A 27,641-nucleotide genomic window follows, 5' to 3' on the forward strand; every position below is an offset into this window, starting at 1 on the left:
ATTCCTGCTCTGACCCAAGTGAAGACTGAGGAATAAATCATAAAGTTTGCTAATATCAATCTGCTGTGTGTAGAAGGGGTGTGTTCTAACATTGTTATATATAACGTAGTTACATAAAGCAATATGACAAAGTCAATAGATAGGAATCTTTTGGCAAGAATAATTTATGTAATGAGTAGTTTCCATGGCAGTGTTTACAGCCTGAGCTCAATACCCAATGACACTATTTAAAATTCGTTCAAGAAATTCAGCTTAATAAAGTAATGCACTTTGCAAGATCCAATAATGTTGAAATTTGTTCAAGTAGTATGTTTGTATTATGTTTTAGTACAATATTCCCATTTTTAATAGCTTAAGCAGATGAATAAAAAAATATTATTTCCTCTCTAGTTGGTCCAATTAAAAGTACAATCTTTTACTTCTGTGATGCACTAACCAAGCGTTAAATTTTGAGGAGCTTACCAGCTGTTCTAATACAAGCAAGCCATCATTTGAGCAGCTAGCCTTGAAGCAACTGGCATCCTCCTAAAAACAGTCAGCTTGCAACAGAGGTGTTTAGTACTTCTCCTTCAAGTGAGGAATATAAAAAAAAAAATTTCCTCAGTTGTATACAAGACTGAGATGTTGGACAGATAATATTCAAAACTGAATAAATGGCAGGGTAAGACACAAGTCTGCAACTCCTCAGAACTAGACTGCATTTAAACTGAGAATACATATTTTCTTCTTGCAAACTCACACATCAGCACACTGGGAATCTTATTAATAGAAAAAGCTATTTTAGGTATCCAGAAGTCATTTAAAACTGTATTACTTACAGTTTTCCCCTCTGAGTTCTTGGAAATTGGATTAATGGTATGCACAAATGAAACGTTATATTGTGAGGTAGGGAGAAGACTAAAAAAAAATCCCTGTGATTTCTTATTCAGATATATTGCAAAAATGTGGTTATTTTTCCTTTTAAATATTCGGCATATCAAAGATATGAGAGAACATAATGAGGTACAAAGATTCTATTAACAGCTCTTTGAGATGTTTCATGAATAATTTGTGGGACAAAAAAGAAAATCCTAATATCACTATCCTATCCCAGCACAAAAGCTTTGGGATCACATCAAAAATGCAGTTCACTACTTCCTATAAGGGATAGGGAATATAGTCTATCAGATATTTTCAATTACAGCAATTACTAATGTACTAGCACTAACCAATACGCAGCGACTCCACTGCAGCCATGCAGTCAGGGACAGAACTGCAAACTCATCCAGAAGCCATTGCCAAAGAAAATCCCCCAGCTACACCCTGGCTCACGATTTTCTCTGTTAGTCCTGGGAAAACCAGACCTGACAACTTTGAGAGAGAAAACAGCTCCATTTTGCATTTTTTTCCATTTTTGTTTACTTGCTTTCCATGAAAACATTTACCATTCCACAAAAAGAATCAAATCAAAAGCATTCTCATCTGTCTTCTGATCCAAATTTGATTTGTCCAAGTGGATAGGTGACTATAGTTGAGTGTAATTTGAAATATCTGAGAATGGATTCAAGTCTATCTTCTCTGTAATTGAAAGCAGAGAGTTCCCTCCTAAAACAGGTAAAACAGGAACATGAACTTGAATTCCTGCAGATATTTTAATCCAGAGACTGCTACCACAGCAATAATTTTTTTCACTGAAATATTCTTACCATCCCCTGTTCTCTCATACCTTTAAAGCCCCCTTGTGAGAATCACAAGTCCGAACATGGCTCACCAGTTTAGCTTCTGCTGGATGATTTGTTGGTCTAAACTTGGCTTCAATTCTGTCTGAAGATTAAAGACTCAACAGCATGCATGTCACTGCCAACTTCAACCATCTGTCATCACTCTCAAGTATGTTTTAGCTGTGATATTTACCTACTTGCTGCTGTTTTATAAACAGAACACACAGTGATGAATATCTTAGTACTTAACCTTTCCAGAAACCTTACCTTCTGATTTAGCATCCAGTCCTCACTCCTTCCTTAGATAGATCTCCAAAACCAAACCCACATCGATTATTTCCCCTGTGATAATTTAGCAGCTAGACTAAAGTATGAAAGGTTTCATTTTGAAACAGCATCCAAAAATTTCAAAATATCCAAGACCTTTCATAATAATGTCGTATTAAAATAATGAACATTTCCAATACATATTAGTGTCTACGTCTGTAGGCATATATACTACATGAAACAAAAGCATAGCCATTTGCAAGTATATCACCTTACATGTTAACAAGGAGCATTATACAAATTGAGATAAAACGTCTCTGCAATTTATGCCATAACAACAGGGGCATCTCCATTGCATTACTAATAGGTGGTCTATCAACACAGGACATTCACTAAGACTGAAAATCATTAGGCAGTTTTGGCAAAAAAGTGCTGAACAGTTCAGTTGCACAGTCCTGGGGTGGCTTTTTTGTATTTTTTTTTTTTAACTACATTGGTAAATCTGTGTCTTTGGATAGGCTAGAATTACTGTTGTGATGTAGAATTGTTGTATAAATAGCATCTGCAGCTAACCAAATTTGTTAATTTTGTTATGCGGAGTCTCAAAGGAAAGGTTCAAATCCAGATTTCTCCAGATGAGTGTTTAGTACAGTCATATCTGCTCCCATTTAATGAATCTTGAAAAAACCCAAAAACTCTGAACAAGAGTTCACTGTTAAGAAGAGAATGGTGAGTGTTATAACACTGTGTCTGAGGCAGGACCTACAGAAAACAGTTTTGTAATACTCGCTAGCCCTCCCCATTTACATAAAAAAGCAGCAACAAAAACATCGAAAGGAAGAAAGCAAAACCTTGGGTATATACTAGAGGGATGAGCATATTGGATGGAAAGTGAATAAATGGGAATAACATGAAAGCTACTGATGAACAGAAGTCACATCATATAAATGCAATTGGAAGAACAGTGATTGCTACTAGAAACATTTGAAATTCTCTTCCTTGTTTCCCAAAAAAGATCTAATATGGCCTCTACATTACCCTCTACAGAGACTTGGTTATGCGAAAATCATCTGGGTTTGTGCCTTTATTTGGAAAACAGACTTTATTAACATTCATAATCACTTTTTCTTGGTGATCAGTTTTGTTAATGATGCACAGTACTACAGGAAGAAAGAAAAAAAAATTTCCTTAGCCTTTACCTGTCTGAATTGTTAAGCAGTGACCCCTTATAAACCTTACGTTTAATGATTTGGGGTAGCCTCTGAAAGGGAACTATGTCGTTTCCCTTTTCTTCCACAGCACCTGGGAGAAGTTGTTTGTCCATTAAACTCACTGACCCATCTGAGTTCCACGGTCAAGGTGCTGACAAAACAGTTAGTGTTTGTTTTATGTCCTTTATCTCCTGCTAGTGTCTTGTTTATAATTTGTTAGTGTATTTAGCTGCCAGGTTGAAACAGAATCACAGAATCACAGAATGGTCAGGGTTGGAAGGGACCTCTGGAGATCATCTAGTCCAACCCCCCTGCCAGAGCAGGGTCACCTCCAGCAGGTTGCACAGGACAGTGTCCAGGCAGGTTTTGAATGTCTCCAGGGAGGGAGACTCCATCACCTCTCTGGGCAGCCTGTTCCAGTGCTCTGCCACCCTCAAAGTAAAGAAGTTCCTCCTCATGTTAAGATGGAACTATAAAATTTATCTCCATGTCAGTGGGAAAATTTCTATGTAAAATATTATGTTAGTGAATAAATTAAAAGCATTACTAACAGAGTAGAAAAACAGTAGGAGATGGTGGCACTAATTTCTATGTTTCACGATGCTCTCTCTCTATTTATACCTGGTTATATTCTTACTGGTTATCATAAAATCATAGAATGGTTTAGGTTGGAAAGGACCTTGAAGATCATTGAGCTTCAACCCCCCTGCCATAGACAGGGACACCTCCCACTAGACCAGGTTGCCCAAGGCCACGTCCAGCCTGGCCTTGAACACCTCCAGCGATGGGACCTCAATAACTTCTCTGGGCAACCTGTTCCAGTGCGTTAACACCCCTCAAAGAGAAAAACTTCTTCCTAATGTTTAATCTAAACCTGCCCTCTCCCAGTTTGAAGCCATCCCCCCTCGTCCTATCATTACATGCCCTTGTAAAAAGTCCTTCCCCAGCTCTCCTGTAGGCCCCCTTTAGGTACTGGAAGGCCACAATAAGATCTCCCCGGAGCCCTCTCTTCTCCAGGGTGAACAGCCCCAGCTCTCTCAGCCTCTCCTCATAGGAGAGGTGCTCCAGCTCTCGGATCATCCTCGTGGCTCTCCTCTGGAAACGCTCCAGCAGGTCCATGTCTTTCTTATGTTGAGGACTCCAGAGCTGGATGCAGTACTCCAGGTGAGGTCTCACGAGAGTGGAGTAGAGGAGCAGAATCACCTCCCTATACCTATGATAGCTATGGAGGTGGAGGTTTTAGTCTTTACCTTTTTTTGAAAGTTGTTAGCTCTTAGTGTACATAAGGAATACTAGTCATAGGGAAAGCTTAGGACTACTGTATTTAAAAACAAAGTGTGAGATATTAGTACACCTGGATGCATGGATGCCACTACAGGTACCTCATAGCGGACCCAGTTTCTTCAAAGATGCCAGTGGTTACAGCAACACTTTTCCTTCTAAGAGTAGTAAATCCCTCTCAAATTACTGTCTTTCAAAAAAGCTTTTTATATAGTAAGATCAGAAAACGCAGGACTGCCTAAAACTAACTAAAATTCTTGTTATTATGTAGCTTAAAATAGCAAAGGCCAAAGGACATAAAAATTAAGCATTTGTTTCTCGAAAAGCCCTGATGTTGGATATACCACTGTATTAAATGGAGATCATTACTAAACTCATTATAAAATTCAGAAGATGGATTTTATGCAACATTCTATTTCTGATTCCTTTTTACCACAATCTTATGTTTCAATTATTCTTGGTTTAGGTTTACAATGCTGTAATACTTCTATTTTTCTTAACTTGTAAGGAATATAAAACACCACCTGTTCTCAGAAAAAAACTCTCCATATACTTGAATACAAGCAACAACTGCCTTATAACCAGATAACAAAAACGTGTCAATTTTTTCCCATGTTTGAGCCACACCACACACATGGTATTGCGTATAATTCAACAAGTACTATTACAGCCAGAGAGCTATAAAAATTTAGTGACTGTTCACTGGAAACAAGCAAGAAGACAATTAGCAGCAGATGAATTGTAATATCCGTGGATGTTCATTTCTCTGTAATATATTTAAAAGGCAAAGTATAAATAGCCAAATATATTGAACCAACCTACCAATTTCCACTGGGAGATGGTTGATTTGATTTTTTGACAACTCCAGTACTCTCAGGTCTTGAAATAATGCAATGTAGGCTGGAATGGTTTGTATCAATGTATTGTACACATGCCATTCTTTCAGATAGATCTGTTCTTTCAGAGAATCTGGGAATTCCTATAAATGAAATAAGAACAGGTAAATAGAAAGCAGCAAGTTAGAATTTTGTTCTATCATGTTTCTAAATACAGGGGGGGAAATTTCCACAGCCAAACCTCAACACTTTGCCTTAATTATCTTGATGCAGAACAGCAGTTTGCCAAAGCCTCGTAGGAGCTGTTTGCTTTTGAAGAGCATCACAGCTGTCTGTCACCACACATTCATTTTTTAACTGTTAATGCAATCATTTTTCTCTAAAACTGAAATCTATCTGAAGCACTCAACCTGTTTGGTGTCTCCCATATTATCTCCTTTTTCCAGCTGGAGGATTTTTTTAAAACACATTTCAGTGCTTTAGTTCGCACATCAAGATGTAGTAAAATGCAACATGGAATAGAAGAGTGGGTGTGTGGAGAATATCTAAACAGGGTTTGCAAAAAAAAAAAACAAAATAATAATAAAGTATGACTACATTCTTAACACCCACCAATGTTTCAATTTTTTTTTTTGCCAAGATGGAACACAGTTCAAGGAACAGAAACATTTCAGATGCACACATATCACCTTTTCAGTCTTTTTTCAAATAAGTGACTTAACTTCCTAAGCTATTTCAACAATGTTTGAAGATTTTTACTAAATTGCTTTAGGAAGAATAAAAATACCCAATTTTTAAAGTCCACAGTTGCAATTAATTCTTGCTTTAGCCATGCAGAATCTTTTTCTTTAAGAATTCTAGTATTGTTCCAAATACACATCAAATAAATTTGCCTCTGAGTAATTTTCAGACTATTCTATTTGTCCAAAGTCTCCAATGTATAACAGTTACCGAAACTAAAAGTTATTGAAGCCTTTAATTCTTACAAAATTACTTTAGTTAACTAGTATTCTGTTCAGAAGTACATATCTTTGTTTGAATTATGTCTTCAAATTCCTTGAACTTGAAACAGACAAAAATCAATTCATACAGTTCAAGGTCAGGTCCTTTAAATTTCACTTTCTAAAGCAGCAAGTAATTTACCAGTTTGTCCTGGGTTTTATATCACTGGGCATTGGTAACATCTAGAATAAATAATCTGGATGAGGTGCTATCACTAACTTTGCTTCATAAAAAGAGATGTAATAATTTCAGCCTTTAATTCCTTTATAACTTCCAAATTTGTTTCCTGTACATGAAGAATATAACACAGTAGGAATTACTGTTTTTTATACAGAGGACGTTGTCCACCTTTTTTTTCCTTCTAGATTTCATAGATCCCCCAAGACATTAACAAGAGAGACACATTTTGATTGTCTTCTATTAATTCTGAACTTCTGTACAAGCAAAAGTGCTACTTAACTCTTAGCTAAATTAAAACATCTAATCCAATAGTAACTAAAGATAGTAACTAAAGATAACTGGACTTTTGATCATCAGCTGTTCTTTGGTTATTGCTGCCTCTAATTTAAATTCTTTTCAAATTTACCCAGGCAGGTTCTTAGCCTATCTATGTAGTTCTGACTTGTTACCTGTCCTTCTGTATTTGGTATGGATCGTTTAATTTCTTGCTTTGTTTTCCCACTAGGTATATATTGCATTGTGATCAATCTTCTATATTTGTCAGTTTATGGCAGTTAAAAAATAAAATGCCTGAAATGCCTCAAGGCTGGTAATAAGAAATCTCTGCAACTTTCTGGAGTGGGCTTCCACTCCTCCACCTTCAGTGCTGCACATTTTTCTGCAGGAAAATAAAAGAATAAATACCAACTGAAAATTCAATTAGTATTGTCTTTCCCACATGTACCGAATTGAAAATTCAGCACGTAGGGAATAGCATTTAGCTGGAGTGTCATAGAAGCTGCTGCAGGGAAGAACCCTGATTCACAGAGGAAGCAGATGCAGAATAATCATACTGGAGAGAAAAAGATGTCTGGATAACAGATACCATTTGCCACTCTGTATCTCCACAGCCCAGATCTGTCTTTGTCTTTCTACTGAGGTAGTGGGTTTCTGCACTGTGTTGTCACAACAGACCATCTCCAGCTCCTTACTGGCAGATAAAACAGGGAACAAAGGGGAATGCTTGCCCCTCTGACACCAACAGCCTTGCTGTTCTCCCAAACTGAAGGGGGTATCCCACAAACTTCTCCTTGATACATTGAAAACAGTGCAGCACACAAAGCCCTCTCTCAAATTCAGATCAAACTCCTTCATAATTTTAGAAAACTTAAGCCAAAATATTTTTTTAATTATTTTTTATTATTAATGTGGAAAAGATTTTTAAAAATCTTTACTTCTCTATTAAGGGTAGTTTAAAGCACCAAGATATTCTTGTATAGCAACCGAAATAAATTCAGACATTACTTCAAAAGAAAGGAAGGAGGTTCCATTTTTTACCAATTGCCTTGACTTTCTTTTCTTTCTTGAGATTATTTCTTCATATCTTATAAATTGTATTTACAATTTGCAAATGTAAGTTTACAAATACTTTGCTATAATGTGGTTTTTTTAGCACCCTCCATCTTACAATACATTTATTTGTGTTGTTGCAATTTAAATTGATGTGATATTTTACTTCATTTACAAACTAGATACGGGTGGGAACTGGAATTTACACAAGCTTTACTTTTGCTTTACTCTCTGATTCCCTTGTGTTCTTTTGTAATCTTCTGCTGCCACTCTAAAGCTGGCAGCCTGCTGATAAATTGCTCCACGAAGACTGACACTTGGAGGATAGCCAGTCTTTTGCCTTTAACAGCAAAACAATACCTCAAAATCCTTTGATTTTGGGAAGGAGGAAAAAAGTATTAAAAGGAAATAAATACCAAACCTACAACTGTTGCTGACTATACTATTTCTAATTAGAAGAGAATTTACCTGCTAGACATGAGCCTGAAATAAAAGTGTGATCAAAGCTCTGAGAAGTTTCATTTCTGTTTCTTTTCCAACTCTGTAGTTTTATCTGTCATGGGCCAACCCAAAACCTTGGATCCAAATCTCCCTTATCTGTGAGAATGTTTGGAGCTAGTTCCAAAACTAGTATGTCTCAGGGCCATGTGTATTACCTGACTGGGTAAGGAATTTTATACTTTTTGGGGGGAAAAAAACCTCTGGAAGTTAACAGGCACAAGAGAGATTTTCTCTGTCCAAGCAATGCAGCAAGTCTACTTGACCCTTTGTGGCAAATAAGTACCTCACTGTCACTAACAGCTGAGAATAACGAATAGAAACTCTTTGTTCTCTGTGAAAATACACGGCATGTTAGATGATAAAACTGGGAGAATAAATACAAACGTAGTAATTAATTTGCTGCCTTTTTCTGTGAAGAAATAACATGCAAGAAGGTCATGGTTTACAAGCAAGGAATTTGACCGTTGGTCTTTCATTTACTTGTGCACATTTGACATTACAGTTGTTTAAATCAGGTATCCAGATTCTTTGCTTAGGTAAAGCACCACGGCTGAGAACAGCCCTGCTCTGTATTTGAGTGAACATCATCACCTTTCATTTACCAATATTGATACCACAAATTCAAAAATTTGTTTTTCATTAATATTTTCTGAAAATCATTTAAAATTCACTGATCCACTAGAGAATAAACATTCATTAGTTAGGAGCAGAAAGTAAAAACTCAGAGGGGAAAAACAGAGTTAAAGTGAATTCATTGAAAAACTCATATGAATATTCATAGCATTATTTTGCCACAGTTTTCATTCTGCTGTAATATCAGTACTATTTCTCTGAAGAACTAATTTAATTCAGCAGATACATGTTTACACGTACAAAGGATCTCAATTAAGTGTTTCATCAACTCTCCATCATTCTCTCCTAGGCAACTGATTCTAACACACAATTCAAGAGTCCAAAGTCCTTATACAGCTCCTTTTAATGGTGGGTTTGCCTGGAAAACTCTCAGATAAATAATTTTTTTTTTCTGAAACATACCTTAAGAGCATCAAGTTCCTTCTGGCACAGTACATGATTTTCATGCTGTCAAGTCCCAAGGGTTTTGCAAACACAAGAGGATTTTGGACACTCACTGCTGGGCAGTACAATTGGGTTCTGCCCATTTTTTACAAAAAGAAGAGAAAAATATCTCTGATTTCATTCACAACATCAGATTATGAGACTAGCCCAATTTTATTATAAAACCTTCTCTTTCCTAAATGCAATATTAATTCATTACTGTTCCCAGCTGGCAGAAATGCATCTCTCAGGGATGTAAACACTTGACTCATAAATATTTGGTTAGTATGTAAAAAAGAAAGCAAGGATCATTGAACCTTAAGGATGTTGTCACACAGCCTCTTCCAGGTGGAGCTCTGTAAAACTGTCCCATCACTGCAGTTATCAACCACTGTCCACAGCCAGAAGCTGTTTGTCCACTCTGGTCAGGCATGGACAAACCAGTACCCAAGTTACAGGAGGATTTTTAGATTCAGAGGGACTCATTGAGTATATATTCTTTTAACATAAAGGCTTGATACTAATCCTACTTACAACATTGCAGTTCAGATTTCCATTAAGGTAGTGTGGCCAAACTGTTAAAAAATCACTGTGACTTCAGATGTGTAGAGGCTCAAACCGCATGTCTCAAAAACTTAGCTTAAAAGTGAACAATAACTATGGATCTGCATAAACAGAATACAATTCCTCAGAATTCATGTACTGTAAAATCAAACCCTATTCTCTTTAGCTGGTATGCTGTTCCTATTTGTCTAACCTAATATTCATTATATGAGCTTTATCTTTCCTTAGTTATGTTAAAATAATTGCTTTACAAGTACAAGGAACAGTGGGTCTCCACCTAATGAAAATACATTATCATTTCAATGACATTTAAGAGGTGGGGAAAAAGTGACACAGAGGTCCTGAAGGAAGGAATTCCTATCAGGAATGCAAAATGTGTGATCTGCTCTGATTTTCTTCCTTACAAATCTTCTCAGAAGGAGATACAAGGTGATTTTCAAAAGAGCACTATCCAGGTGATTTTCAAAATAATCATCCGAACTACCCCAGTATACAACAGACTGTTTTACAAAAAATATTTTTAACCTCATACTTAACAATGCAGAATCAGTGGGCCAGATTCACTGTACGCTGTATGTATATGGAGCGTGAGACAACAGGCAGCCCGGGCACTGAGTAGTGCCCAACACAAGCTACCATTCTAATTGACTGCAACATTGCAAATAACACCATTGGTTGATTTGTGGACTCAGCTCATGTACTGCTAAAGTTTCCAATGAGAGCCCTTACATTGAGATCTATGGGAAGAATGTGGTAAAGCCACTTGCTTTCATCTTGAAAGATCCCTATGCTGGGGATTACTTCTCTGTGAGATTTAACTTCACAACATCCAGAAAGAGAACTGATACAGCCCAGAAGCAAGCCTAGTTCTCAAAATTAAATCTGTAAGTCATACCAGCAACCTACTTGGATTTAGCTATCAACTGTCTAGAGGATATATTACTGCTTCATTGATGAGAGGAAAGGGGAAACATAATGAAAATACTTATCAGCTAAAAGCCAGTGAGACAGAGGATTCAGCAGCTGGTTCCCAAATGGACACTTTACAGGGTTGTGCTGTTTGCTGCTGCCAACCGTAAGTGGCCAGCCAACAGCAAACCAAGCTGGTTATGTGCCTGTAAAACAGCACAGGCAATCGCAGCTCTGACTTCTCCTGGTGTCTGAGAGCTTAATCATTCAAGCTCTCAATGCATAGATGTATTTGTGTGCAAAACACATCACAAAAACTAAACCACAATTGATACCACAGCTTCCAGCTACATAACATGCAGGCTGCCCTGAGAAAACTGTCACATATTCACAGATCTTTTCACATGCAAATTGCCAGTCTGTGCAGCTTTGGTTGTACAGTCTGCAAATTCATTTTGCCTAAGTGCACCTTTTTGTGAGAGAGTAATAGGGAAGAGAGTGTCATGTCTGATTCTGCCTTTGGTTTAGATGGAGAAGTTGAGATAAGAAAAAAAAGCAAAATACGTGGTAATTTGTATAACAAATATAATTTTTACAAAATTTCTGCAATAAGGGGAAACACAATTCTTTCATTACTTTGTCAAGGGTATTTTCATATTTTTTATATAATTTTCAGCTCTTAGAAACTGGCAGTGTTCTTTGGTTTTGAAGGAGCATTGGTCCTCTCTAAATAAAGCAGATTTGATTTTATCTTTGTCTGCAGATACCTGAACTATGTCACAGTATCTTGTTGAAACAGGAAGCCCACTTTAACCAGAATAGAGCTGGACAATGAGGCAGCGTGGCTGTGTGATATGGCCACAGTGAGCGTATGATAAAGAGAGAGAATCAAAGCACATGGTGGTTAGGAGTGTGCTGCTCAAGGTGTCATAATGTACATAGCAGGACACTAATATCTCTTAAATGTGATCTTTCAGCACGTCAAGTTGAAAGGAAATACTGTGGAAAACAGAACAAATACTGTATGTTTGATTTTGCCTACTAAAGTAAAGCCTTGTTTATGGTGACAAAGCAAAATGTTAACAGTTTGGCAAAAGATAATAAGCAACAGAAAAGTTTTGTTAAGCAGTTCTCTGCTCCCTCATGCACTGAAAATATTTGCAGTTGCTACTTTATCAGTGTCTAAGGAGCTGTAATATCTCTTTTTCTTTTTCACCTAACATACCTCCAAAATTTACAACACAGGAAAGTGTGCAGTATAATACTACACAGCTTTAACATCATTTTCAATATCCAAGGTTCTCGAAAGATGGGACATGATAGTTCTCCAGCAACCAATCCTACCACATGAATGATTGGCATCAGTTGAAGAAATAGTCTCCTTACTAGAGCTTGATGGGAACCAGGGATTTCAATTTTCTAGAAATTTCGTCTGTTTTATGTTTATTCAGAAAAGAACGAAAGCCAGGGCGGGAGAAAAAAGCTGAAAAAGAAAACAGCTTCATATTCAAGATCAAGTCTGGGACAAAGTTATGTTTCAGGTCAATCAAAACTATTGTTTTAGGGAAATGTAGCTACTTTATCAGTTGACTTTTTAACCTGCATTTTTTGTAATGAAAATCTCAAAAATATTCATCAAAATTATAAATTACACAAAAGTCAAAATTTTAATTTTACTTTCTAATTAATAAAGTAGTGCATATCTAAAATAAATTTAAGTCAAAGTTTTGACATGTCTAGAAAACTTCAGACCAAATCTAATCCACCTTTTGCCGAATTTCAAAACAGCATTAATTCAGAGCTTATTTCCAAAGTGATATTTCACATCAAACACAACTGCAAGTAAAATGTGCTTTTTTCAGCAAGACCATTGTGGATTGATGCTAATATTGGTTTTGATTTGAACAGAGCTTGAAGAAAATGTCATCACACCATTAGAGCAAGAAGACAGATCTCTGAGTAGTAGAAGACATCAACAAGCCAACAAAGCTGTATATTATTTTCATCTCTTTCCAGCCATTGGGGAATTTTAAAGAAAGACAGCATATTGCAATATGATTGTTTATACCAAAATTTTTGAGAGGGCTAAATTACTTCTATCAGCAGAGAATTTAAAATAAGCGTATTTGAAAACTAAACCACTAGTTCAGGGTAACAATAGAAACATATTTTCCATTATATTTACCGTCCACTTCTCTCCAGAAAGGTGAAAAATAAACTTGTCTTTTTCCTTATTTGCTTCATCTGACAAGGCGTGCCTCTTCTGGACCTGAGGAGTCTTTCCATAAGTGTCTAAGATCTTCTCGTCAGCATCTACAAAGCCATTCTTGAGGTATTTTGATTGAGGAATGCCTTTCTTCCGGCACTCTAGTATGAAATTCCATTCCTGTTTTATCCTGAAATAGTGCCAAAAAGGGTTTATGTGAATCTGCTGAAGCAGTATGGCAAATAAGTCTTAAAGCTTGATCTTTGTTTGCACAACTACTTAAAAAAAATATAATTATGCACCTAATATATTGACCATTTTCAAAAAAAAAAAAAAAAAGGAAAGAAAAAAGAAAAGGTGTTCCTGGAGTCACATTTAGATTTTCTATACTTACATATAGATTTCAGAAAGCAGGATTTCATTTAGTGACTACAAAACAGTGACACCCATGGAATAACAGGAAAGTGGAGACTGAGCACGCTGTCACAGAAAACAGCATGAGTGATGCCTTTTATTTCAATAGGGTAGGAAATACATTCACATAGAATAAGTTATATGTATAAACAAAAACAAGGGCCTGGTGATACATGCAAAATTTTTCTGCTGCAAAAAAGTCATTTTAGAAAGTAAGAAGTTAGAAGTATTCCCTTTTCCCTGCCAATTCTTGTTCAAGTATAATGATCTGGTTTTGTTTTTTACATGTTATCTTCCAATATCGTCTTAGAAGGTGGAGGTAAAGGTCAAAGTTACCACATGCCAACTAATTTCAGATTCAATTTCAGTGTAACTTTAGGCTCGCCTCCAGGGCAAACTTTTACTCGTACAATGTCAGGCACAAATTCAATTTGATACAATTAAGCATTGCCAAAACATATGCTTTAATTTAAGAGAGATGTATTTCAGCTTAGTCAATTAAGGAACAGTTTGATTAACTGAAGCAAGCCTTCCTTATACTAAAATAAGACTCTGCACGGCCCCCTGCATCATAAATCTGATCTCACACTTTGAATGATAGATTTTTGTGGTATGTGAGATTCACTTATGTGATCTCCACCCTCTGGCAGAAATTTTAAGCTAAAGTCTTGAAGAAAACTGACAGGTGAGGAAGGTCACAAAGTTCAGGCTAATATGCCCCCTAGAGAAAATAAAAAATGGCATGTCCTAGAAAGAGAATCAGATGCAAGTTTGTGAAGTTCAAGTAGGAAGTAACAAAACCTGTACACATATTCCCAGCTAAGCATGGAATTTTCTCTAAAATATTAAGATGTTAAAACGATGACACATAAAACAGAATGTCTGCTTTTAAGTCACATACAAGAAAACAGTTACAAACTTAGGTACAAGAAATGCCTTCCAGACTTGGTGTCAAAATAAGTAGGTTTTGGACTCTCATAGCAAGGTATAAGATAGAAACTGCAAGACAGAGTATATTTATGGGAATATGATACCATAGATTAAAAGTCATATTTGACTCGATGCTATTAAAATAAATCACTAGACATCAAAACTGCATGCCTAAATAGAAAAGGTATTACTGAGACAGCTGTAAACTGCCCAGCACAGATTGTGGCACTTACTGAAACCTTAGGGGATGTTAGAGACTTGAAAACAGAGAGCACATCAACAGCAGGAGACTTCATCTATCAGCATACACGCAGCACATTGACACACTGCAGACAATACACGTTTGGAAACTACATATGACTAAGACATCAGAGAATTACAGAAAGCCCCTTCTGTAATAACAACTGCAAAGTATCCCCATGAAACACCTTTATAAAGAGAAAATAAGGAAAAACACCTTTTACAAATATTTCAGAAGACGAGCTATGTATAAGCATGAAGTTGGTTAAAAGTACAGTTCACTGGGTAAAGTGCTGGCAGTCTGCATGAAGACAGCACAACCTCAGAGTAAGTCCATTCTAACAAAGCGACCGTAAGGATGTCTTTCTCCCCTCATTTCCAAAAATAGAAAAATAAAAGAAGATAAAATGGCATTTAGAAATGAAAGGGCAGTATAAGCTCTGATAAATTAAATGTAAAAACACAAAAAAGCAAGTGTCCACTTACTGCAGGTATACAAATGAATAGGAAAAGGATTTCTGGAATATCAGAAGCAGAAAGCCTCTGACAGAGACAGTGGGAGCAATAACTTATCAAGGTATGAAAGGAGCGGTGAAGGAATAGTTAAAGAAGATACTGAAAGCAGCAGAAAAGTTACTCATCCTTGGCTTCAGTTTTCATTAGAGAAATCTGTATGCTTTTTACAAGTAGGCATCTGGAGGACTTTCTGATATTTAAAATGTCAATCGAGGAGGATAAGAATAAAAAATATATATATATTTGCAGTAATTCTCCCAGTTTCTCTCATTGTCTAATTGTGAACTGCTTTATACCACAGTGAGCTGTCACAAATAAATGAGTTAGGAAGAAAAAGACTGGACAGACAAAAAACATGTCCAGCAACATGTTCAGCTCAGGCAGTCCTGAGAGGGGTACTGAAACTGCTCGTACAGTCAAGGAAGAGTCCACCAACAACCAAAAACATCTCAAAATCTTTTCCGAAGCTCCTTGATAGAACAAAGACAAGAAAATAGGGGAGATCAGACACAGGTCTTTAGCCCATTTTGTGATCCTTCAACATGCTGCACCTGATACTTCCGGTTACAGGGGGAGAGACACCCAAATACCTGATTGCTCATCATACCAAAGGGTATCCCCTCCAGCTGCAGTCTGAATATTCTCAGATGACAGAGTTTTCCGTACCAACAGACATGAAACACCTTTTTCAGAGGCTTTGACACAAGAACCAATTTTTTGTGTTCGTCTTGCCTATTCAACCTGTCGTTTAAACCCCAAAGACCAACAGCACAACAGAAAGCAGACAATGCAATATCAAGAGATCACTAGGAAAAGCTAGAAAATAACACTTTCATATACTATGAGAAAAATAAACAAGCCCAAACCACCTACTCATCTTTTTTTTCCAAAACTCATCTACCAGTGAGCATAGATAATTAGCTATAAAAGCTCTGTATTACTGTGGGTGGGAGAAAAAGTGGGCGGGGGGGAGTGAATTGAATCCCTAAGGAAGAGAACAACAAAAGGATCTGAAATATTAAAAGGCAGGAACTAAAAAGGACCACAACTTTGGCATTCTTTTTTCTAAAATCTGCTAAATAATCCTAGCTTTACTTAGCACTGCTGTGCTACAGTTTCTCACATCCTCCTCCAGTCCTCCACATACAGCTTTTCTGTCCCTCTGTGAAGCTTAACTCTGCATTACTGCCCTTTCATTTTCATGGAATTCCTTAATTTTCTACTAAAGCAATAAACATTTGATCTCAGAACATACTTTAATGCACTGAAAAGCTTGGCCCCAAGATGCTTTTTTTGTATTCCTTGCTCTTCACTTATGCACCAAAAATGACTCATTCTTCATCATAAAAATTCTAAGAACATTAGACACTTAAAAAATAGAAAGAAGAGGTCAAAAAGTCAAACTCTCCATAAAAAGTAAGGCACTGGGCTGCTCTACTACACCCCACTACTGGCTCTGTCAGGTAGACCCCAGGAACACAAGGGCAGAGGCCTCAGATCTAAAATTTTACTCTCTTGCAACAAGGAATATAGAAATAGAAAGAAAGCATCTGCATTGAAGATGAAAGAATAAACTGTCCTCTGACACTTTACTGTTAACATGCGCAAAACACAAATCTCAGGAGGTCATGACACATTGTTCTCTAAATAAAACAAAATACACGTAACAAAAACCACTGTTAACAAAACCAGAGAGTGAAATATTGACCTCAGAAGACAGACAAGTATGAAAAATTAAACCTGGTTAGGAATTCAATGTGTATACCATGCAGTGATGCAGAAATCCTGAAATCCTGTGTCAAATTTCTTCTTTACTCATACATTAAGTGATGGCAACATGCTCATTAAGTTTTTAAAGAATGCCTGCTTATGATCACCAGGCTAAGTACCATGTACAAGCACATTTTGAACAGATGGAAAGTGAATTACTAATGGAGCAACAAACATGCATAATTTTGTATTTACATCTCAGAACAAAAAACATGATATATCCCAAGGGCAGAAGGTCTAACAATTTACAACCCCCACTTTTACCCTTGGGGTACACACTAACCAAATGAGTCAATATAAGCCTTCCTGGCCTGGAGGTGTGACTTACATCAAGCCGGTATGTATCATTAAGCAAAGATTACAAAGCTGTGATTTGCAGGTTACATTTGAGATCAAACCAGAGAGATCTACGTGATTGTCACTCAGTTCTGTCATTGCCAAAAAAATTGAGATGATGGTGCTTCTTAAAGGATCTGTATGAAAATAAAGACCATTCTAAGTCTTCCTTTGGTGACAATCCTCAAATAAAATAGAATTACCACCACATTTGTCATATCTGGAGGCTATTGCATGAATCTTGAGGAAAGAAAGGAAAGGCATCTAAACCAATGTGGCAAACAGAAAAAAAAATACCTACACAAATAAAAAAGCATCCTTTAAACAAACTGATACACTTTTAGAGAAGTTAAATTTCTGGTCTTGGCACTTTAAAGGCTCCTGATATTTCAGGAACACTTTTTCGCATATGACAAACAAATTAGTTGGTTACAATATCACAACCCTCCTGAAGTTTATGTCTTTCTATCATTATTCAGCAATATTTTTATCTTCCTCTAGAGCTTGATCAAACAGTGGCAGTCAGGTTAAAGAAAAAACTACCATTTTCAATATTCAAAAAGTGGGTGTTACTCAAATCAAGCCTAATTTAGGTGGGAGTATGAACACAAAAATATATTTTTTCTGGACATAGGACCCAGATGAGATGTAAGGTTCCAACTCAGCTAACTACCCCAGTATTTCCACTTCAATCATGCAAATAGTCCAACTGATTTTTAAAAAGACTGATTCCATGCTACTTATGTTTGTCAAAAAAAAAAAAAAGGTTATGTGTCATACTTTATACCTGTAACACAAAAGCACACCTGTCACTAAAGAAAGCAGACTGTAAATGGTATAGAGGAAAGGTTAATTCTGGCAATCTATTTCCCAAAACATTGCTGTATTTCAATAAGCTTTCAGATCAATACATTGTAGATGTGAAACGGGATCAGCAGGGAAATGGAATATTCAAATATTTCCATTTTGGTTAGTGCTGAACTTGTCTTCAGGTAATCATTCCCCAAACATTACTTCATTATTAAAGTATATCTGCTCCAAAGAAGTTTAACAATATATAATTATTTTTTTTTATTGTAAATATTTCCCTTCAATGATATGGGAGTTCCTTGCTTGGCATTTTAGATTCTCCAACAAAATCAAGAATCTTATCAACCTGATGTAAAGAATTAGTGTAGAATAAATTCAGTGGTTGGACCGCTCAAAGGAGCAACCAGCTTGGAACAAAGAAGTTTGCATCATTAAGGATTTCGGAGCCATGCCAGTAAATAAGCAGTAGCTGGGTTTCTTTGAATAGTTCTTCCTTCTTCAGTTAACGACAGCTCAATGTCTGATGAGGGGGTCTTGAGGAAAAGGTATGCTTCTTAGGTAAAGAAAGGAAGTTTCATTAGATGGCACTGTTTCCTCTAAATCAGGATGGAAGAAATAGCCAGGACACTACCTGGTGACACCAGCTGAGTACTCCTGGGTGATGTCTAAATCAGAATCACTAGCCACACAGGATCATTAAATAATCCTATGGAATTTTCATAAGAGCAGTACAGTTAAACTGGAGCTCAGCCCAGACTAATACTCCTGATGGACGAGTAATATTTGCTTCAAATTCAATTGGATTGATTTAATTTCAATCCCTCTGCCAGGCTTTTCCATGGGTTGTAAAGGGTTGTGGCTGAACAGCAGCTTTTATCTTTCAACCTATTTGCATGCATTATATTAGATGCAAGGTCTGTATGCACAAGTGCCTAAGAACAAAGGCAAATAACTTAAGCAGTTATTAGTGCTGCAGATTTACCCCCACCTTGTTGCCTATAATATGTGTTTGAAGCAAAAGACTCCCAGCTTGAGTTTTGGTCTTGCTTAGAAAAATTTATGTATTGGGTAGTGAGTGGGAGAATAAAGATAAAATCAGAAATAAAATCTTAGTTGACGTACAAATAGAGTTATGACACTGAAGTTTGGCACAGAGATAGAGACAAATCTATTTTATTAAACAAATACACAACCTCTCAGGGAAAAAAGTGACTGTTTGCCTGTAGAGTGAAGGTTTTCTTTTGACTTTTAACATTCAGGAGGTGCATAGCTCAGAAAAGTAATACATGCACATTTAGCTAGCCAGACCTTAAGAGGAAATTTTTGGAGAAAAGACACACTGGAAGAGGTGGCTGAACAAACTGTTATCTTTGCTGCACGTTTGGTTGGTGGACAGGGGAGGCTGTGCCATTTCACAGCAAAGATTTAGATAGCTAATCTGGGCAAACAGCTCTGGCATTTCCTCACTTGAATGCTTAATTTGTCAGCCTTCAATTTTTACTTTACTTGCTCTTCACACAAAGACAATCGTGTTGCAATCTTTAAAAAAAAAAAAAAAAAACCAAAAAAACCAACCTAACTGTAAATGCTCACTCCTATTTCCTTTCCAAAATAATGATAAGTGGGAAGTAACAAATAATGAGGAAAATCTTCATACCATGTCAAGTTAGTCTGACAGCATTCAGAATTTCAGGATACAATATAAGATTGTTCACCACTACCAGAATCCAGAAGATGAAATATAAAACAGTGCTATAAACACAAACTTATTTCTGTAATATGAACTTTCATAAACACGTAGAAAACCACAGAACAGTGCACATTTTTTGTAACAGTTTGCGTTTCACATCCTATGGGAGATTTAGAATGGGCTTGTCTGATGGGATTAGCAACATGAAGTAAAATGAAATTACTCCTGCACAACACTGTACTGTCTCTTTTTCTTTTATATTCAGCTGCTGGTTTATATGTGCCCCCCAGAGGCAGGGGTTCCTTAAACTGACGTATTTCCACAGTCCCATAAAACCAAAGGGGAAACAGGGGGCTGAATTAACTTTGCCCAAAGTGATCTGTTACCAGTATCTCAGAAAGCTAGATATGAGCCTCTCACAATATTCTTAGTAGACTCTTCTCCAGAATCATCTTTTTACTGGCCAGCTGCTTAAACATCTGTTCTAGGCCTGTAAATTCCCAAAATCTTTACACCTCACCATTAATGCAAACACAGTTCAAGCTTTGCATTTATTTGTGAGGTTTTCTTAGAAAATCTTCAGTCAAAAAAGAGAAATATATTATGCGTGACTGCTTACTGACCCTGCATGAACTAAATTACCTTGCCCCAAGGCAAACAAAGTTCCCTAGAGGTTAATTGGGAGTTTTTCCTCAAATAATGCATGCTACATTTCACTAAATATTATCAGGTCATTTTACATAGCAACATGGCTGATAAGGAACTGCACTATCTCAAGGGCATTAACGAATTTTAACTGCTTTGAGAAAAACTGGATTTTGTTTAAAAAAAAAAAAGAAAAAGCTAAGCAGCCTTAGCAGGCCAGATTTCAAATTCATCTGCTACACAAGTATATTTGCAGAGAAACTCTATTAATTTTAGCCCTATTTGGGAATTCACTCTGGCTGCTGGCAAAAGTAAATATCTAGAATAATAAATGCTAGAATACAGTCCTCAATTTGGGAAACTGCCTTCTTTGAATGTCTTTTTGGAATTATCATTTTGGGTCACAATCCTTTCCAAAATAGTTTCTTACTGTGGCTTGACAGTAAGTACTCTCATTGATTTCAGTGGACCTACCTGACAGTGGTAAAATTTTAATCTCTGAGTAGAATACCAAAATTTGGTCACATAAGGAATTCTGTAAAATAATGAAATGTATTTCTACAGGGAAACATTATTCCTATTAAGTGTTTAATTATAAGTACAATTTTATCTATACTTTCAAGCTAACAACAAGAGAAATCTTGTCCTATTTTTGGCCCAACCTTTGGAAGCACTGAAAAGCATCTAAGAAATAACTTGAAATCTGACCTTTAGGACCTAAAGGCCAGTGGTCACTGCACACCTCGTAAAATAAAGAGGATTATTCTTTTTATTGAATTTTGCATTTTATTAGCAATATTTTTACAACTTTGACCATTATTCCACCAGCTGTATCCATTCCATGAGACCTACATCATAAGAATGGACATGAACTTCATGTCATTCATTTTGGTGGATGAAATACTGGTCACTCATGGTCAGAAAACAAACCTGATGTACTTCCTTCTCTTTCCAAGGAGACCTAAAAGAAGTAGGACTAACTGCAAAGCAACATGAATGCATAAAGACATGCAACAAGACAAAGTACCGTATGCAAATTGCAAACTAAAGAAAGAAAACAAAAATCCTTTGTGAATGCTGAAAGTGCACTTGGAACCTTCTACTTCTCTGCATCAGATCCCAAATTCCCCATCTCCAGTTGATGCAGGAAGATAACAGAGTGACTTTGGACATCATTAGTAGAAAAGAGCAGAACAGGCGGTCAAGCTCCACACTTTCAGCTGAAGGGGTGGTTACAGACAAATAACTACAGGCAGAAACAGCAGGAAGAATGTATAGTTTTTATGGAAAACACAAGTCCCAGTAACAAATGAGGCTTAACATATGCTACTGGCAAAAAACACAGGAGCTGAAATTAGCTACCTCAGACCACATAAGGTTACCCGCTTTCCGTCTTCCGTACAGAAGTTCTCCATGCCTGGTGCTTCTGCTTTGCTTTTGTACTAGCAACCTCAGAAGTTATCTTCTGCACAACAGAAAACTAAAACCCAGACAAAATGTGGCAGGGGGATGTCGACATTTAGGACCACATTGGGACTGACCTTTTATCAGTTCTGAAGATGACTGCATGTACTATTAGAAGCAACAGGTGTGGATTCCTAGTCATAATACACTTTTTATGAAAAAGGCTACAGTGGCACCCCAAGAGCCACTAGCTGACATGGATAGCAGTGAAGTAGAGAGTCGTGTGCTTTATCTGCATTAGAATTGCACAAAGCCACTTCTAAATGTAGCATCCAGCACAGAAAGAAGATTTGATCAAGTTTCTTACCAAATCCTTTCACTTCTCTTTTCCACCATAAGGGTAACAGCCACACCAGTAAACTTTTTCTATCCCTCAGCTCATATCCAAGAAAAAAGCTTATCCTTGCTAGAGAATTTAATCTGAAGTATGATCTTCATTTTTCTTTTTTTTTTGTTAGGATTATGGTTTTTATCGTAGGCTTTGGGTAGAGATGGGAGAAACAAGGCTGTGACTATGGATGTTTTGAAGAGAAAGGTCTTGCAGAAAGGGCAGTCAGACTTTGTATTACCCTGGTCTCCTCTTAGCCTAGCTGCTCTGTTGTCAGTGTAGCTGTACAGGCAGTGAGAATCTGTGAGTGGGGGTCTCGTGAGATGGCCAAAACAACACATGAAGGTTCAATGCATTGATGGTCTTAAACAAGGGCACTGTTTAATCCTGTACATTTTATTTTTATAGCTGAAAATTATTTATATTACTTTGTTTTTTTTCTCAGAGGGGAAAAATGACAAGTCATATGTTTCCAACATTGCCAGCACAGTATAATATATCACTGTTTCTAATGGGATTGAACATAAAAAACCCCAAAATATTGCTTAAAGAAACCATAAATTAAATATAATAAAAACAATAACATGATTAGTGGGTGTAAGCATTATAATCAAGACTCTTTTTAATATTTGAACAAGAAAAAATCCTCAGATAATTCTTTCATTCTATCCTTTCTCTCCTATTCAGGAGAAATTGTATGTGTACATTTATTTAATTCTTTTAGTTTCTTCTGTCAACTCAACAAAGAGACTTAAAGTATTTCTTAGTACTGAATTTTATGAGCATGTTTTCATTAATTCCACAATAAAAAGCTACATTTTTATATACCATATAAGAAATAGAAAGGTACAAAATGTGCTATTTTTCTCTTCAAATTAAATCTACACAGTAGACAATAAAATACAGCATTAGTAAATCGCAATCTACATAGGAAAGAGCAGGGACTAATGAAATACAAGCACAGTTTGTGCTGCATTTCTCTTACAATCATCTGAGGAAAGGAGGTGAGAAATCATTGAAATGAAACCCAGAAAAAAAAAAAAAATTGAGTCATCTGATAATGCTTAGTATATGGCACTGTTAATGAATAATAATAATGGATTCCGTTAAAATGAACAGCAGAAAAGTTGGCTTACTTCTCCAATGAGCTTTTCTCTAATCTTTCTTTCTCTTTCCTCTGGCGTTCTTTGCTCTTCTTAACTCGAGTTTCCCACAGTCCTCTTATGAGAGAAAAGTCAAATATTATCACCTGATGTCCCATACTGTCAACATTAAGCTTCTCCTGCAAGAACAAGACATCATGAACACTTCAGGAAAGAAATAATGAGAAAAATGAGGAACTGAATGATCATGTTTCATTAAAATTATCCAGGAAAAAAAGATGAAGTCATAAGAAATACTAACATAGTATGCTTTCCATCTCACTTAATTTGTCTAGGGTTTTGTGCTGGCAGTAATAAAGTAGCATACAGTTGACTTCTATATAAAATCTATGGCAACAACCAAATGTTTTGTATTCCTTTCACTTTTCCCTTTCCAAGATAAAGACACAGTTGCAAAGCAATACTAATTTGATTAAGTAATACTGATGAAAATAACTTTCAAGATTTTCTATTTTTAACAATTTATGTAACTCATATTAAAATGAAAGCTTATTAAGAACTTTTTCAACATAAATCATACAAAAGCCCTTCGTCTTGGGTTCTCAAGTATTGATCTTTTGCACCCAAGCTATGCTGTTCCAGTGGAATGTGGGAATTTCCAGTGTTTGCATAAGTAGGTGCTTAACTATGAAAGGCATTGATAGACCAGCCCTGTAACACACAGTGAAAACTTACTGGAGGCAGAGATAAGGTGAAGGGTTTGTGAACACACTGTCCCCATTTATTAGTATATGTACAGTTAACTTCCAACAAATGAAGGCTTGGTACCAATTTATTAGGTCCTGTGCAGTTAAGAACTGAGCTGAACTGGACCTTAACTCACCAAGCTTTCCATATGCAGTTAAAAGCACAGAAACATCTTGCGTGAACCTTGCCCTTACTGAATTCTGTGACAAAGCTCCCACTCTCTTTCGCAGGCATGATACTTGAGCTTGACCCAATATGAACGTTACCTTCTTTTTACTCAAAGAAAAGACCACGGCATAGTATCTTTAACAACCACCAGAGATGAAGACCTTGGATTTAGATCTTGTGAAACACAACATGACTGGCACCATAGTGTTCCTTACTAAACTGTAGCAATGGTTCTGTACCAATGAAGGAAACAAACCTCCTACTAAATCAGTAACACAAGTACAGACACAAATCTTGATGAAATAGCTGAAACTGTACTCTCTTGCTTGGAGTAATTGGTGAGGGTACAATCTTCACAATACACTGGTTTTCATGAAATGCAGCTAGATTGTGAACAGAGAACTTCTATCAAGCTTACTTCTTTATAAAATGGTTTGCTGGACCACAGCAAACAAGTCTTGTAAAACAGAAGTTCGAAGCCTTTTAAAAATAATTGCTTCTACCAAGATAAATGCAGGGGAAAGGAAAGTCAGTTATTTAAACTTTGCTTGAGGTGTCATTAGATACCACATTTATTATACCATTCATAAGCTTAAAAAGAAAATAAAGAAAGGTAAGAAGAAAACCCCACTGAACCATCTACTGATCATTTAAAAACAATCTGCCCTCTCCTTTACTGGGTGTTTTCAAGCTTGTATCTATTACTATTTCCTCAAACCTTACAACGATATTTTTTTCCAAGCTCCATGTCCTTCAACTGGGGCTATTTATTGTCTGTCTTTCTGTTATAATACTGAGGAGGAAGAGGAAATTATTCTCCCCTCTGCATTTTTCTGCTTGTAATTTCATAACTGTCCCTTTTCACCTATATATCTTTCTGTAATTTGTAACACATAAAGGAATGATTTCTTCTGAGCCAGCAAAACAGCCTCATGTCCTCTGGAAAATGCACATCACGAACTAAAAAGGATTAACATAGATACACCAAGAGGAAAGGTTCCTACCTGTCCACCTTATTTGTCATCTCAGTAAGAAACACCCTTACAAATACCTCCAAGTACTAGCACAGAGACTGGTCTATTTTTCTGTGACATAGTCTTCTGTATCTTAGGATGTTTATATGAACTGCTATCTTTGCTGTTCATAAAGCTGCTCCTATTGCTGGTTTATCTTTACGAGCACCAACAATGAGGCAAAAATAGTTTCCAGCCTATCTGGAACCAACAGCCAAGTCAAAACCCCATTAATAGCAGTGTAATGAGACTGGTGAACTTATTCTCAGTGGAAAGGTTTATCTATAATCAGCTGTACCTTTCTAAAATGTATTCACTAATCATTTACAGTATACTCTTTACTGCATAAGATAAAATATTCTCCTCTGTTGCCCAAATCAAGAAACCCAGTTACAAGGACTTCCCCCTCACTGTAGCTGCAGACAAGCAGTCACTCTGCAGGATCTAATTCATTTTAATAGACCAATTCATTGCAGTGTGTTTTGGTAGAAGGACTATTGCAGGAGCTGAATTGCTGAGAAACAGTGAAGTGGCAGCTGTACACTTGACCTCTGTTGGAACTAGATGGCCTTAATCAACACAAAGTCTGAATAAACTGTGAAAGTACTCTATTTCCTTGACTTGTTCCCCACCTTCCCGTCTCCCAGGTTAAGTCATCTGTTCTTTATTGAGACACTGATTTATTAGACACTCAGGTTTGAAAAGTTCATACAGCTTTTACCCGCATACTGGATTAGGTTGCGATGTATTGGGTTTTTTCTTCAATGGTAAAACCAAGCAGAGGAGAAATGTGGACAGGAGGCGAGAGGTGTCCATCATAACTCCACAGGACTAATCTCTTCAAAGAAGCAGAGCCACAAATCCTGATCAGAACACAGGGTGGCTAAGGTTTTACAAATATTCATCAGGACAAACATGAAACTTTGTTGCTACCTACAACTCCATAAAAGTGCCCCAACAGCCTTCACAGGGCTGCTGCTGCCCTGCATTTCCTAGTCCAAAAAATGGGCACAAAGTATCAAGTGTGGTGGCAGAATGTATATTTCCTGAAGTTCAGATACCACCATTTTTCTGAATATGATATACTGCCCAGAAAAGAGAGCCTGGCAAGCTGGCAGAAACTAGACTAAACTGATCCTAAAAGTAGGTTCTGCAGGATGCTTACTCATGTATGGCCAGAATTCGCAACAGATGAAGCAACTACTGATAATCATTTCCTTTTCTAGAAATATATAGCACTGTACCTGTTCAAGTTCCCACACAGCAGTTGCTTTCTTCCAATCATCAGGTTAGGCCCACACAAGAAACCCCAAAGCTATCATCTTTAGTCACAGGTGGGAAGTTACATTTGGGTAAAGAAATGCCTCATTATAGACATTTTCTAACATATTCCCTTCAACTGGCATTCCCCACCAGCATTCCCTCTCATACCTAGGCTCTTCACAGATAATCACTATTAGCATTTCACTGGCATTCAGAAATCACAGAACCAGTGAGGCTGGAAAGGGCCTCTGGAGGTGACTAGTACAACTGCCCTGCTCAAAGCAGTCACATGATTGTTCACCCAAATATACACATACGTCAGCCCCCTTCCTCTCCCAATTTCCCCATCCTTTTGTAATTCAACATGGCTCCTTTCACACCCCATACTTATACATGCTCATTAAGGACAAGTTTAGGTGAGGATTACCCAACCCACCCACTACGGCAGCAAGTGAAAAACAAAAAACTGTACTTAAGTTATTTCTCACCCAAGAAACAAGCAACTTTGCTTTCATTAAGGACAAGTCCTGACCCCAGAAGCAACCATCACCTTCATCTGCAAGGCCCTCCTTCATAACTACACTGAGTTTGCAGTTTAATGCCACCTTCCTTGAGTGACAACTACATCTAAATTAATCAGCACACCTTTATTAGATGATGCATGGTTATAACATTCATTCCTTCTTACAAGTTATTTGTGAGATAGATCACAAAAACAAGGCTCTTCAGTAATGGACATTAAGGAAAGCACAGTGCTTTCCAGGGGAAAAGTGATTCAGGAGCATAAAGATGCTATTTACAAAAGAATCACTTGTGGATGAAATAGTTTTCTGTGTGTGTGTCTAAGGAAGCAAATAGTCTTATCCCTAGCCATTTACACCTCCCAAGAAGTAATCTACGAGGACTTAATCAATATCCTTAAAAGGCAATATACTAGGAAGTCAGTCTGATTTCTTATCTTTCTTGTAATAGTTAGTTCAAAACCAAAGCTGGTCATTCAGGATACATTTCTTTTTTTTAACTATTGCAGGATTTTTCCCTACATAAGCAGCTACACATTACATTTAAGAAAATATTTAAGTATTATATATTTCAAATAATTAATTTTAAAATAAAAAAAGCTTTTTTGATAATAAGCATTTGCATTACTTGGCAAAGCGAT

At 36.8% G+C, this 27,641-nt stretch overlaps 1 protein-coding gene across 1 annotated transcript in view; it reads right to left on the bottom strand.

The window, feature by feature from the left end:
* Window positions 1-23,446, bottom strand: part of LRRC2 (leucine rich repeat containing 2) — a 58,465-nt gene extending 35,019 nt beyond the window's left edge. The window contains exons 1-3 of the mRNA XM_009885831.1: window positions 23,322-23,446; window positions 13,022-13,232; window positions 5,282-5,438 (exon numbers count right to left, since the gene is read on the bottom strand). Coding sequence (XP_009884133.1) covers window positions 5,282-5,438; window positions 13,022-13,232; window positions 23,322-23,446 — 493 coding nt within the window. The remainder of the gene's footprint in view (window positions 1-5,281; window positions 5,439-13,021; window positions 13,233-23,321) is intronic.
* Between the last annotated feature and the right edge of the window lie 4,195 nt (window positions 23,447-27,641).

This window comes from Charadrius vociferus, unplaced genomic scaffold, assembly GCF_000708025.1.
Source record: "Charadrius vociferus isolate BGI_N301 unplaced genomic scaffold, ASM70802v2 scaffold235, whole genome shotgun sequence".
In the NCBI taxonomy this organism is placed as follows: Eukaryota; Metazoa; Chordata; class Aves; order Charadriiformes; family Charadriidae; genus Charadrius; species Charadrius vociferus.